The sequence below is a fragment of the Diabrotica virgifera genome, chromosome 5 (assembly GCF_917563875.1).
Source record: "Diabrotica virgifera virgifera chromosome 5, PGI_DIABVI_V3a".
Classification (NCBI taxonomy): Eukaryota; Metazoa; Arthropoda; class Insecta; order Coleoptera; family Chrysomelidae; genus Diabrotica; species Diabrotica virgifera.
Genome location: NC_065447.1, coordinates 168,301,581 through 168,317,641, shown reverse-complemented (window position 1 = coordinate 168,317,641; position 16,061 = coordinate 168,301,581). Strand labels below are relative to the sequence as shown.

At 32.0% G+C, this 16,061-nt stretch overlaps 1 protein-coding gene across 1 annotated transcript in view; it reads right to left on the bottom strand.

Annotated features, from left to right (window-relative positions):
• The window catches only part of LOC114324331 (tyrosine-protein phosphatase Lar), a 574,734-nt gene extending 559,045 nt beyond the window's left edge, over nucleotides 1-15,689 (bottom strand). Inside the window, exon 1 of the mRNA XM_028272137.2 lies at nucleotides 15,479-15,689. Within this exon, the coding sequence (XP_028127938.1) occupies nucleotides 15,479-15,539 (61 nt within the window). The 5' untranslated portion in view covers nucleotides 15,540-15,689. The remainder of the gene's footprint in view (nucleotides 1-15,478) is intronic.
• Nucleotides 15,690-16,061: the final 372 nt, after the last annotated feature.

The window sequence follows — 16,061 nt, the reverse complement described above, 5'->3', positions numbered from 1 at the left end:
CAGCGAGACCGTATTAGGAAGAATGGGGAAAGAAGGGAGGTGATGTATACCATTAAAAGGAGAAAGTTAGAATATCTCGGGCACATAATGAGAAATGCCACTAAATACAGATTACTGAAAGTAATCCTGCAAGGCAAAGTATTCGTTCGGAAAGCGAAAGACTGGAAGAAGAAAAATATCATGGTTAAAAAACCTGAGGAAATGGTTCTCTAGAACAACAACTATTCTATTTATAGTCCAGAGAAATAAGATTTTTCTCGTGACACATCCCCCTCTAGGCCGAAACCAAATTTTTTGAGTAATATGGACATCTATATTAATAACCTACATATATGTTTCCTGCAGCCGATTTTGATGATATACATAGTTATAAACAAATAAAGATCAAAAAACTTTAAATTTTCGTTTTTTCGTCTATAACTAAAAAGTGAAGCATTCCAAACAACTTTGAGAATAAGGAACGTATAAATCATATAAATAACTTCAATATGGCGTACGCTGAATATGTCTATCCTTATTTGTTGCTTAGAAAATTGCAAAATAAGTCATAAATTTTGAGATTTTCTTAATGTTCATAGCTTATGATAAAATTAAGTTAGAACCTTATTGTTACACGAAATGCTGAGACTTCCTGTGCTTAAATTATATTTTAAATTTTAAAGCAATTGGTCAAATAGTTTAAAAGTTATTTAATTTGTTTTTTCCAAATTCATTTTTTGCAACACTATAAGTCAGAAAATTATGAGGTTACAGTAATACTTCGGAGAGTTTATGAAAGAAGAACATTTATACTATTAACTTATTTAAAAAAAAATGACAAAAAGTAATTTTAAACACTTTAAAATTAATTTGCAAAAATATGTCGATTTTTTGCTTACTTAAAAACAATTAGAATAACTTTTTAACCGTTACCCATAGAAAAAAAAGAATGTGTGTGTACCTTGTACGCACGTAAGAAGTTATACTTCTATTATATGATTATATGATTATAAACGAAATTAATAAACTTTTTATTTATATTTTATTTAAATATTAAATTAATTTATACTTACTACTTCTCAAACATTTTTATTAAAACAGTGCAAAAAAACACATTAAAAATGCCACAAATGATTTCTGAACATTAATTGTCGGAAAAATTTTTAACTAAGTACGCATTTTCTGAAAATAAAATTATATAATAAATATACTTTAAAATCATAAAATGTATAAAAAAAATAAAAAAATAAAAGTTTCTATTGGGATTCGAACCAACTTACCACGCGGTTGGTATTTGCGTTGTATTGGGATTCACCCTCATTAAAACTTCGCCACAGAGACAGCTTGTCATGATGTGCGAAGATCGTCTAACTAAACAGATTAATCTTTTGACATTTTTAACTTATGTAAATCAAATTATTTTGATTTTGAATTGAAATGATTTAGAATTGAAAAAATACAACAAAACATAGAGTAAGAAGACAATATATTAGGTGAATATTGATAGAAATTTTGATGGTTATCAAATTATGTAAATAAAAGTATTACATACTACTTATGTATTTTGGTAGGTTCAAGGTAGGTATCGGAGCCCGTATAACGACTAATAAATTTCGCAATCACTTGCGTCGTGCAAAGTGGCTATGTTCAAATATCATAACAAAATTTGATCAACTATTTATAAAACACTTACCAGTGAAAGATTCTTTAGCTTTGAATAAGCGAGATCTGCGGCACTCATACTAGGCACAGTTTGATGAGCTTTTAAATTGGCATGCAACAATCATCTCTTCTATGTAAATAAGTCCAAAAATATAATATGAAAACTATTTAAAAAGGCAGTATAACCATTAACTAACTTTTTGTTTGTTGTTTCTCTTCCTACAAATTTTAAAACGCAACAAGCATACATTATAACCAAACCATGCACAGTCCCACAGCTGTGCCACAGCTGCCATATTGGATAATTTTTGTCATGTCATTTGAACATCCAATCAGAACAAAGTTATAATGCGCATGCGCCCGGTCGCTAGGTTTTCCCACATAAAATTTCACCGTCATTACGCCCGTAAAGAAGAATAACTTCAATTAATTTTTCATATTTAGAAAGACTGAATTTTTATACACATTTAAAAAAAAAACAATAGTTCTAGGATAATTAGGGACGAAGTTAGCCCCCTTTCTTTAATTCAAATGTTCTTGCAAAATAAGTTTGCAATATTTAGAAATATATTTTGATATTTTTTTTAAATTAATTGTGTAAATCTTCTTCTTTCATAAACTATCCAAAGTATTACTGTATCTTCATCATTTTCTGACTTATAGTGTTGCAAAAAAAATTAATTTGGGATAAACAAATTAAATAACTTTTAAACTATTTGACCAATTACTTTAAAATTTAGGATATGATTTAAGAACCAGAAGTCTCAGCATTCTGTGTAATAAGAAGGTTCTAAGTTAGTTTTTACATAAGTTATGAATATTTATAAAAACTCAAAATTTATGATTTATTTTGCAATTTTCTAAGCAACCAATAAGGATAGACATATTCAGCGAACGCTATACTGAAGTTTTTTATACGATTTATGAGCTTCTTTTTCTCAAATTTGTTTAAAGTGCTTAACTTTTTGGTAATAGACTAAAAGATCGAAAATTTACCGTTTTTTGATCTTCATTTGTTTATAACTATGTATATCATCAAAATCGTCTGCAGGAAACATATAGTCCGTCCGCTATAACTTTTCCTATGCGGTACGATTCATTTTCAATCAAATTAAGTCAAAACAGAAAGTGAAACGTACGCCGATGTATGTAGTATATAGGGTGAGGCAGATAACTGGCCTATTAGAAATATTTAGAGAACTAAAGGCAACAGAATCATGAAAATTGGAATGAAGGGGTTTTGAAGGGTGATCTATTTAATGAAAATATTTTCATCAATTTGCCACTTCCGGTTATACCGGAAGTTGCTTTAAACTTCGTTTTTTTTAATGGAGCACCCTGTATATTTTTACATTTTTAGATTCTACTCGACGTCTTCTTTCTTAAAATATGCGGTTTTGTAATGTTATACAGGGTAGTTTAAAAGCTAATTACGTTTTTTTATTAATTTCGTAGCAATTTTCACACACTGTAGAATTGTAGCAGTTGGATATCAAAAACTCTATTTATGTTAAAATGATTTTTAATATAGTCTACTATTATTAAAAATTATTAGTATAGCTAAATGTTAAATTTTAGTATACAGGGTTGGTCGAAACTCGGAATGAGGATTTTCTGAATTTTCTTAAATGGAACACCCTGTATTTTAGTATTGCAATGAAAAGACATTTTATGGTAGGTACTTTTTTATTTTTTAAGCATTCCCTATACCTAAATGCTTTAATTTGTGCTTAATTGTTAGTCGCGCGAAGAATGTTAACTACGTAGGTATTTTGATAGCTCATTATTGGCAATTTTAAAGATCAGTCTAGATTAATATGTATTTATTTCCGAAAAATTATTTGTGATTAAATATTTTCACGGCCAACCTTATAAAATTTCACGTATTTTTTGTTGAAATTAATGTTTGGCTTGAATCACCAATAACTCACAAATTAAAGCAGTTAGGTATAGGGAATGCTTAAGAAATAAAAAAGTAGCATAAAATATCATTTCATTACAATAATAAAGTATGGGGTGTTCCATTTAAGAAAACTCAGAAAATACTCTTTCCGAGTTTCGACCAACCCTGTATAGTACAATTCAACATTTAGCTATACTAACAATTTTTAACAATAGTAGACTATATTAAAAATCATTTGACCATAAATAGAGTTTTTGATGTCAAACTACTACAATTCTACAGGGTGTGAATGTTGCTAGGAAATTAAGAAAAAAAAAACGTAATTATCTTTTAAACTACCCTGTACAACATTACAAAACCTCATATTTTAAGAAAGAAGACATCCAGGAAAATCCAAAAATGCAAAAATATACAGGATGTTCCATTTAAAAAAATGAAGTTATAAGCCACTTCCGGTATAACCGGAAGTAGCAAATCGATGAAAATATTTTCATTAAAGAGATCACTCTTCAAAACCCCTTCATTCCAATTTTCATGATTCTGTTTCCTTTAGTTCTCGAGATATTTCTAATAGGACTTTTATCTGCCTCACCCTGTATAGTATACAGTATACAAAATGTATATACACGTCGACGTTCGTTTCAATTTATGTTCCGACTTAATTTAATTAACAATGAATCGTACCGCATGGGAAAAGTTATAGCGGACGGACTATATATAGGCTATTATTATAGATGTCCATACTACTCAAAAAATTTTGTTTCGGCCTGGAGGGGTTGTGGCACCAACAGTATATTTTTATTCCTTATTTCTCTAAACTATTAAAATATAAGTTAATAAAATAATTATAGCCAATATTAGAAACGAATAGGCATCAAAAGAAGAGATGTTTATAATATCTAAAAAAGTTGTCAGGTACCTGGATTAATTAGTGTCCAGAACAAGATATTTTTTGCTTATTTCCTTGGACTAAAATGGTAGATTAATACTCAGGGCCAAACTAAATTTATTAGAAAAAAATTGACAGCTTTATTAATGTCTTTATGATAATAGCAGTAAGCTAAATCACGTACCAGACTTATATACAATCCTATAAACGACACTTACCGGAAATTAACGAAAATCATGTAATTGATGTCAAACCGCTTTGTATGTGACTGACTAGATAATATATTAGAAAATAGAGAATGGAGTTAAATGCTGTACATGAGCCTTTTCAAGAATATAAACAAGTGAAAATTTAAAACAATAGAAGAATTCTCACAATAAAACACTGAAAAACGTTTGTTTTCTATACTTCCACAAAATTTATTACAACTATGTTATTACTACAGCTGTTTCGGCAAAGTGCCTTTCTCAAGTGATATATTTTACAATGTGTTTGCCTTTTTAAGTCTTTAACTGAAGAGGTTGAGGAGTGGGGAGCTGTTTGTCTCGAGTTGGTCATTCAGAATTATATCTGTATTTTTCAATTTATTAATTTCCATTTATTCTGAAAGTGATAGCTTAAAGCCTTTATTTTGAATATGTAGAATTTGAAACCCTTCATTGAAAGAATAATTATGATCTAGAAGGTGAAGTGCGTATGTAGAAGTGTCTGTTTTTCTATTGTTGAAAGCCCTTCTGTGTTCTGCTATCCGTTTGTCAAAAGTTCTGCTAGTTTGACCGATGTAAGTTTTCGGACAGTCACCATAAGTTAGTTTGTACACACCACTCTGTAGTTGCTTTCTCTTTCGGCTTTTATTGTTTTTAATATGTTTGCTTAAGTTGTTGTTAGTTCTGAAAGCTGGTGTTATTCCTTTCTTTTTTATGTATCTGGCTATTTTTGTTGTTATTTTGCCAGTATATGTGAGAGAGCAGAAGGTACTGGGTTCTTTCTGTGGTGGTGGATACACTAATTTCAAGGCTTTCTTATGAAGTTTTTGGTTTAAAATGTTGTTAACTGTTCGTTATAGCCATTGTTTACTGCTATTTGTCTAATGATATTTAGTTCTGTCTCGAAGTTATTTTTTGTCATAGGAATTTCTGTCAGTCTATGCATCATGCTATGGTAGGCTGCTAATTTGTGTTGTGTAGGATGGGATGATGAATTGTGTATAGTTGTGTCAGTATGGGTATAAATTAGCAGCCTACCATAGCATGAAACAGCTCCCCACTCCTCAACCTCTTCAATTAAAGACTTAAAAAGGCAAACACATTGTAAAATATATCACTTGAGAAAGGCACTTTGCCGAAACAGCTTTAGTAATAACATAGTTGTAATAAATTTTGTGGAAGTATTAGGTCTGGATCCCGCGTATGAACAAAAAGTTGATTAATAGCAAGCTGAAAATTTGTTAATAGTTTAAGGGTGTCTAGTCGGATAAACTTTGATATATGGGAACACTGGAACAGGGGTAGTTTTAATTGTGGAACAGATTAAAAATTTGGAACGGTCAGACCACGAAAACGGCACATTTATTTTGTCCGACAGAATAGACTTAAACTCTCCGAACAGAGATTAACCTCTCATGCAAAAATCAGACTGCTATTTATCACCTGTCATAATCCCTGTCATTTGACATATTCTACATGTTCCACTCATTAAAACGCCCATTTGGTGATAAATAGCAGTCTGATTTTTGCATGAGAGTTTAATCTCTGTTCGGAGAGTTTAAGTCTATTCTGTCGGACAAAATAAATGTGCCGTTTTCGTGGTCTGACCGTTTCAAATTTTTAACCTGTTCCACAATTAAAACTACCCCTGTTCCAGTGTTCCCATATATCAAGGTTTGTCCGACTAGACACCCTTAAGCTATTAACAAATTTTCAGCTTGCTATTAATCAACTTTTTTTTCATACGCGGGATCCAGTACTATATAGAAAACAAACGTTTTTCAGTGTTTTATTGTGAGATAAAATGAACTTCCATCAAGTAACGGTCGAATCCATCAATTATTTAATAGAAGAATTATTCATATACGAAGAACATAAAATGCTATGTACTTTTTGATCAAGGATATATTAGAGACTCATTATTGTTCACCGCTGATAAGATAAACATTTATTTGAGAGGATTAAACGAAGAAAGAATTGATTTTCTATGCAGCATTCAAGCAAGATGTGGAGAAAACCGCTTACACACAATTAAAGTTAAAAAAACCTCAAGAATTTTAAATCCACTTGTCCACTTGAAACAGATTATTGCATTCTTTTCACCTGTGAAGAAATCATGGAAGCTCTTAATGAAATGAAAACCGGAGAAAATTCACTAGCTTTGATAGTATGCATGCTGTGTTCTAAAGCACAGTGGCAGATTTACTAGACAATGGCTTGAAAAGTCCTTCGCAGATATTGTTCAGACGGGAAATGTTCCTTATCAACTAAAAAGAGCAATAATAGTCGCCATTTTAAAACCAGGGAAAGCCAACGATTTACTAAGACATTACCGTTCAATTTCACGTCTAAATATAGTTTACAAAATTTTTGAAAGAATGCTATATAATAGAATTAGCAAAATAATACCTTTACATATATCTGTGAAACAAGCAGAATTTCGACCAAACCACATTTATACAAACCATGCCCTAGTCCTAACTAAGTATATAAAAACAGGTTTTCAAAAACAACTAAAAATATCTACCGTTTTCATTGATTTAAAAGAAGCGTACGATACCGTGTGAAGAAAAGGGATAATATATAAATTAATAGACCTGGATCCCGCGTACCAAAAAAAGTTGATTAATAGCAAGTTGAAAATTAGTTAATAGCTTAACGGTCTCTAGTCGGACAAACTTTGATGTACGGGAACACTGGAACGGGAGAAGTTTTAATTGTGGAACAGCTTAAAAATTTGGAACGTCAGATTACGAAAACGTCCCATGTATTTTATCGGACAGAACATCCAATTGATTTGTTACCGTTTCATTAAACTCTCATGCAAAAACCAGACTGCTATTACTAACCAACATGATTCCTGTCATTTGACATATTCTTCGTGTTCCACTTATTAAAATGCCCAGTTGGTGATGCCCAAACACCAGTCTGATTTTTGCATGAGAGTTTAATGAAATGGTAACAAATAAATTGGAAGTTCTGTCCGACAAAATACATGGAACGTTTTCGTAGTCTGACGTTTCAAATTTTTAAGCTGTTCCTCAATTAAAACTTCCCCTGTTCCAGTGTTCCCATACATCAAAGTTTGTCCGACTAGACACCGTTAAGCTATTAACAAATTTTCAGCTTGCTATTAATCAACTTTTTTTGGTACGCGGGATCCAGGTCTATAATTCGAGCGATTCCTTGCAAGAAGATCACTGATGTCATCAATGTTATGCAATAGAAACTTCCAAGTCATCATTATGCAAATGAAACTACTGAACAATGGCCTCCCGCAAGAATTGATGCTGGCCCCCTACTCTTTAGCAGACATGCTCGAAATCACCTCAAAAGAGTTCGGATGTGTAGACCACTCCCCGTTTGATACTTGCCATAAACAATTGAAGACTACTGAGCAAATATTAAAAATCAACCTGGTTATCCTTGGAGGATATATCCGCCATTGGAAATTGCAGCGCAACGGCGTCAAGCGGCAAATATCGTGCTTACATTTAAATAACAGACTAGTCAATTACCAATCAAACATATCTAATTTGAGGACATACTGCTCAGCCATAACAAACACCCATAAAATCTAGGTGTGATACTCGATAGAACTCTAATATTTAAAGGACATCATACAAAGACGACTGCAAAACTTAGAACATGAAATAATATTCTACAAGAGCTATGCGGTATCACATGTGGTAACCGGTGGATTGCGCATTGTATCAGATAGAATAAAGAACACGCCAACGTACTAGCTATCAGCACTAAGACACATAGCCCCCTCACACTCCCACCGAGAAGATGCCATAGTCGGGAATATAGAAAAATTAACGATGATCCTGTGCTCCGCCTCCACGTTAGTATTATTGACACAATAATACGTATGCTTCGTTGAAGAAACTATCCTGTAAATTCTGCAAGATTTCTAATTGAAATGAACTTCAAGATAACCGACCGTCTTTGGAGAGAAAACTGGGAGAAGAATGCACTACCTGACACCCGGAACCAGGACCAACTAAGACGAATTTGGGCCACTTTGAACAGAATAAGGATAAACTGTGGAGGGTGCTCCGACTCAGGTGGGGAAAATATTATCTCCAAATTACGATTACAGTGCTGCAAGAAAAACCGTTAAATACCTAGTGGATGAATTCTCGATTAGATCATGGTAATCCGTCCGATTTCTTTGTGGATACCAAAGAGTCAATTGAGTACCTACTCGTATAATATATTTATCAATTAAATTTTTTTTTGTAAAAATGACATATTGTTACTTACGCTTTGTAATCTTTAATACTAACTATAGTCCTGTCGCCAGGGGGGTACAACGGCCTCCTTTATTCAGATGGACTTACCCAAGTTTTTTCATGTATTTCGACACGTAGAACACGAATTTTTTGGGTTACGGTTGATACGGATGTCGATAAGATTGTTATAAACAAAGAACTTAAGGAATTACATAACAGCGATTTTTTGCAAAACAAAACATTTTTTTGTATAGTTTGAGTAATTCTAAGCAAAAAAATGTTCGTACAAGTTTTTTCGTGAGATGGATAGTTTTCGAGATAAACGCGGTTGAACTTTCAAGAAATCGAAAAATTGCAATTTTTGAACCCGAATAACTTTTGACTAAAAAATAAAATAGCAATTCTGCTTACCGCATTTGAAAGTTTAGGTCAAATTATATCGGTTTTAATTATTTGCATTGCTAAAAATTTATATAGTGTTTCCCGTGCCTAATAAATGGGTTTTAATGCATGCTGCGTAGAAATTGCCTCGCTTGCACTTGTACCTACTCTACCTACTCGTTCTATTTTAAATGAGAGATCATTGAAAACATCACTCAAGCACCAGGTGTTTATAGCTTTGTTTAACAATAAAAAAAATTTTAGCAATGCAAATAATTAAAACCGATATAATTTGGCTTGAACTTTCAACCGCGTTAAGCAGAATTGCAATTTTATTTTTTAATCAAAAGTTATTCGGGTTCAAAAATTGCAATTTTTCGATTTTTTGAAAGTTCCACCGCGTTTATCTCGAAAACTATGCATCCTACGAAAAAAACTTGTCAGAACAACTTTTTTGCTTAGAATGATCCAAAAAATACAAAAAAATGGTTTATTTTGCGAGAAATGGCTGTTATGTAATTCCTCAAATTCTTTGTTTATAACAATCTTATCGACATCCGGATCAACTGTTAGCCAACAAATTTGTATTCTATGGGCCAAAATACATAAAAAAATATCCATCTGAATAAAGGAGGCTGTTGTACCCCCCCCCCCCTGGCGACAGGACTAATACTAAATAGTCCATAGAAATAAGATTTTTCTCGTGACACATCCCCTTCCAGGCCGAAACCAAATTTTTTGAGTAGTATGGACTTCTATAATAATAACCTATATATGTTTCCTGCAGCCGATTTTGATGATATACATAGTTATAAACAAATGAAGATCAAAAAACGGTAAATTTTCGTTTTTCCTCTATTACTAAAAAGTGAAGCATTCTAAACAAATTTGAGAGTAAGAAACTTATAAATAATATAAAAAACTTTAATATGACATTCGACGAATATGACTATCCTTATTTGTTGCTTAGAAAATTGCAAAATAAATCATACATTTTGAGATTTTATAAATGTTCATAACTTGTGTAAAAATTAAGTTAGAAACTTCTTATTACACAGAATGCTGAGACTTCTTGTGCTTAAATTATTTCTTCAATTTCAAAGCAATTGATTAAATAGTTTAAAAGTTATTTAATTTGTTTATCCCAAATTAATTTTTTTTTCAACAATATAAGTCAGAAAATTATGAGGTTACAATAATACTTCGGACAGTTTATGAAAGAAGAACATTAATTTATACTATTAACTTAATTAAAAAAAGACAAAAAGTAATTTTAAACAGTGTAAAATTATTTTGCAAAAACATGTCGATTTTTTGCTTACTTATAAATAATTAGAATAACTTTTTAACCGTTACCCGTATAAAAATTATTTTTCATATTTAGAGAGACTGAATTTTTATACACATTTAAAAAGAAAAACAATTGTCCTAGAACAATTAGAGACGAAGTTAGCCCCCCCTTTTAAATTCACATGTTTTTGCAAAATAATTTTGCAATATTTAGAATTATTTTTTTGTCATTTTTTTTATTAAATTAATAGTTTAAATCTTATTCTTCCATAAACTATCCAAAATATTACTGTAACTTCATAATTGAAATTGATGAAATGAAAAGGAGAAGGGAAGAGGAGGAACATCCCAGCAAAAAATCAAAAATAACAGCTAGAACATCACAAAAAACAGATGAAGATAACATAAGTGGAATGGAACAAATGATGAAAATGATGAGGGAATTAGCAATGGATATAAAAGACATAAAAAAAGAACAATATAGATCTGGAGACGAAATCACACAACTAAAGAATGAAATTAAAGAACTGAAAGATCAACAAAGCGGCTACAAAGATGAAATAAAAAAGCTGCGAGAAACAAACGAAAAAGCTATAAAACAAATAGGTCAATTAGAAAAAGAAATTAGTATAGCAAATAAAAAAATAGAGAAATTGGAAAGAGAAAGAAAGGGAAAAAATGTAATAATACAAGGAATAAAAATTGATACAAATGATCAGAAAGTTTTACGAGGGGCTATGGAGAATTTTATGGAAAAAGAGCTACAAGTTTCAGTAGATGTAAATGGAGCAAGGAAAATAGGAGAAAATACTGTCATAGTGGAACTCAACAGCGTGAAAAACAAAATAGAAGTAATGAAAAATAAAAGTAAATTAAAAACCAAAAAGGACGAAAGAATCTATATTAATGATGATATGTCAAAAGAAGAAAGAATTATTCAGAAAGAAATTAGAAGCAAGGCTATGGTAGAGAGGCATAATGGAAAAAATGTAAAAATAGGATACCAGAAGCTAATTATTAATGGTGAAATATGGACATGGAATAACAACCAACAACAACTCATAAAAGAGAAAAATATACAACCAAAAAACTAGCAATACAACGAAAGCAGACTGAAATAACGGAGATGACATGGCAAAGTACAGGTACACGAAATAGACAAAATGTACAGATTATTAATGAAAAGCAGCCCATAAAAGAACATATATTAGTAGGAACATGGAATGTAAGAGGAACATACGAAGAAGGAAAACTGAAACACCTAGTAGATGAATGTAAAAAATATAAATTCGAAATAGTAGCACTACAAGAAACGAAACAACTAGGCCAAAACTCAATGGAAATAAATGACTATTTATTTTTCAATAGCGGAGGCGAAAATAGAATGTTAGGCACAGGATTTGTAGTAAACAAAAAGCTGAAAGATCTAATCGTTGACTTTAAACCAATTTCAGAGAGAATATGCATACTAAGAATAAGAGGAAAATACCAAAAAATAACATTTATAAACATACATGCACCGACTGAAGAGAAAAACATAGAGATAAAGGAAGACTTCTACAGTCAAATAGATACAGTATTCGAAAATATTCCCAAATACGATATAAAAATAGTACTAGGTGATGCTAATGCCAAAATAGGAAAGGAAGAAATATACACACCCACCATAGGAAAATATAGTCTGCATGAAACAACGAATGAAAATGGTCACCTCTTAATAGATTTTGCAAAAGAAAAAAACATGATCGTTATGAGCACGTACTTTCAACACAAAAGAATATATCAAGGAACATGGAGATCACCAGATGGAAAAACCATAAATCAAATAGATCATGTGCTCATCGAAAAAGACATGGAAAAATGTATAAAGAACATAAGAACATATAGAGGACCGGATGCAGACACAGATCACTTTATAGTCGGAATACAACTTAAACAGGTTATACCAGTTCTTAGAAATCAACAGAAAAAAAGGTACAAAGTAACTAAACCTATTAGACTACTGTCAGAAGAAGAACAAAGTAAATATGAAAGACTAGTCACTAGAGAACTGGAAAATATTGCAGAAAATGAAAACATCGAACAAAAATGGACGCAAATAAAAGTATGTATGACCAAAGCAGCGCAAGTCAGTAATAGAAATATAAAAGATGGATTCAAAGAATGGTTTGATGAAGAATGTAAAATAGAACTGGATGAAAGAAATAAGTTAAGACTCAAAATGATGCAAGTGAAAACACCAGAGATGGAGATACAATACAACGAACAAAGAAAACGAACTAAAAGAATCATAAGAGTAAAGAAAAGAAAGTACAACGAAGATAAATTGAAATGCATAGAAGAAAACTATAAAAATGGAGAAGTCAGGAACTTATATCAAGGAGTAAAAAATGAGAAAAAGGGGTTCCAAAGAAAACCTGTACACTACAAAAGCAAAAATGGAAGGAATTTAGTAAGCGACGAAGAAATACTGAGCAGATGGAGAGAATACTTCGAAGAGCTTCTAAATGAAATTCCCACAACAGAATATGCAGAAGAAGAAGAAGAAGGACCGAATGAAAATATTGATCAAGAAGAAATGCAGGAAAGACCGCCTAATGAAAAAGAAATAAAAGAAATAATAGAAAAACTAAAGAAAAACAAGAGCCCAGGTAAGGATGAAATAACAGCTGAAATGTTTAAATATGGAGGACCAGTACTAATTAAGCATTTGGAAAAGCTGATAAAAGAAATTTGGGAACAAGAACACATACCAAAAGAATGGACTGAAGCCACACTGTGTCCAATTCACAAAAAAGGCGACAAAAGTTTATGCCATAATTACAGGGGAGTAGCCCTACTAAACGTTGCATATAAAATACTTGCAGTACATATAAAAGACAAGATAACACAAAAGATAGATAATGACATAGGAGAATATCAATGTGGATTCAGAAGAGGACGCAGCACGGTGGATCAAATTTTCCTGCTGCGTGAGATACAAGCGGAAAGCTACGAATACGGAAAATCTACAATGGCCCTATTCATTGACTTTAAACAAGCTTTTGACAGAGTTAAGCGAAAAGAAATATACAAAGCACTATGTGAAATTGGAATTAGTAAAAAATTAATAAAGATGGTAAAAGTTACACTCAGAGAAACAGAGAACAGGGTTAAAATAAATGGAAAGGAAACAGATAAGTTTAGGGTCGGTGAAGGGGTACGACAAGGAGACCCACTGTCATCACTGTTGTTTAGTATCCTTCTTGAAATAGTCATCAGAGAAGCCGAAATCAGGACAGGACTTGTATACCAACGAAAACACCAATGCTTGGCATTCGCTGATGACATAGTAATGATAGCCAGAAGCAAACAAGAATTACAAGAAATACTAAAAAGACTAGAGGCGATAGGAAGAAAGAAAGGGATATACATAAACGAAGAAAAGACTAAATATATGGAATGGACAAAACGAGAATACACACAAGGACAATACCTGACAATAAACACAGAGGCAAAAATATATAAATTCGAGGAAGTAGAGAGATTCCAATATCTAGGAGCGACATTCACTAGGAGACCAAATATAAAAGAAGAAATCCAAGCGAGAATTATGGCTGGTAATCGTTGTATCTTTGCTCTAAACAACTTATTGAGAAATAAGAACATATCTAGAGGGGCTAAGATAAGAATATACAAGACAGTGATAAGACCTATAGTCTTGTATGCCAGTGAAACATGGACGATGAACAAATCCGAGCAAGTCATGCTTAAAGTATGGGAAAGAAAAGTCCTAAGAAAAATATTTGGCGGAAAGATATGGAATGGAATGTGGATAAGAAGACCAAATGTGGAATTGGAGAGGATGTATGGTGAACCAAACATAGTAGGGATCGTAAAATCACAAAGACTGAGATGGTTGGGACATATCCAAAGGATGCCAAACACGAGACTTCCCAAAAAAATACTAACGGGAGGAATAGGAGGAAAGAAGAAGAAAGGTAGACCGAAAACCAGATGGAAGAAAGATGTTGAAAAAGACATAGAAGAACTGAAAATCACAAATTGGAAAAATAAAGCAGCAAATAGGAGAGATTGGAAAGGAATAGTAAACCAAGCCATGGGCCTTCTAGGCCTGGAGAGCTAAACTATATATATATATAACTTCATAATTTTTTGACTTATAGTGATGCAAAAAAAAATTAATTTGTGATAAACAAATTAAATAACTTTTAAACTATTTGACCGATTGATTTGAAATTTAGGGTATGATTTAAGCGCCAGAAGTCTCAGCATTCCGTTTAATAAGAAGATTCTAAGTTAATTTTTACATAAGTTATGAATATTGATAAAAACTCAAAATTTATGATTTATTTTGTAATTTTCGAAGCAACCAATAAGGATAGACATATTCAGCGAACACCATATTGAAGTTTTTTTTACGATTTATGAGTTTCTTACTCTCAAATTTGTTTAAAATGCTTAACTTTTTGGCAATAGATTTAAAAAGCGAAAATTTACCGTTTTTTGATCTTCATTTGTTTATAACTATGTATATCGTCAAAATCAGCTGCAGGAAACATATAGGTTATTATTATAGATGTCCGTACTACTCAAAAATTTGGTTTCGGCATGGAGGGGGTTGTGTCGCCAACAGGATATTTTTTTTCCTTATTTCTCTGAACTAAAAATGTATAAGTCCCATTGCTCATATACAAAAATTCAACTGTGATGTAGCCCCATACGCTAACTAAATAAATAAACATAACACAATCGTAAAAGGTAGAGCAGAAGTTATTGTTTAAATTTATTTTTCAGAAAATCATTTTACGTAAAGCTTATCTATTTTTTTTGTTCAAAACCACTGTAACATATGCACATTGCACATAGTTCAGTAAAATGCACCACAATAACTGCATAAATCGATGGAAATAGGACAAAATCTATTTACCTGGCATGTCGTCTCTGGTGGAATACCTTGACCTGGGACTGGTGATATTGATTGGAAGCATATTTTTCAACCAAATTATTTTCGGCGGGGGATTTCCCGTCGCCTCGCACTTCAGGACGGTGTTATGGCCGATTTCCACGACTTTGTTTGTCGCCGGTGATTGCGTGATTTGGGGAAATCCTGGCGGGAGTTTGTCGACTGAAACAAAATCAAATGTTAGCGAAGCCGTACAAAGCCAGCACAAACTATTGTAACAAGTGGGAAAAACGTTTGAAGAGGAACATCAGTTAAAATTTGTGTAATCGAATTTTAAATGGCGACTATTCTAAATTATAAATATATTACCTCCAAGTCTAGCATTTTAGAATACTGGCAAAATAGGCTATTCATTATGTTCAAAATAAGAGAGCTGAAAGGAACTACATCGTAAACGGGATTTTATTGCCTCATATGGTCAATGGATCTCTAGATTTGAAAAAACCGCGGAGTGCTTAGGAGGGTGAATTAGGATAAGTTTATGCACTTTTGGTACAAACTCGTCTTCAGGAAAATTGTTCCAGGTTAAATTTAATATCTAAATATC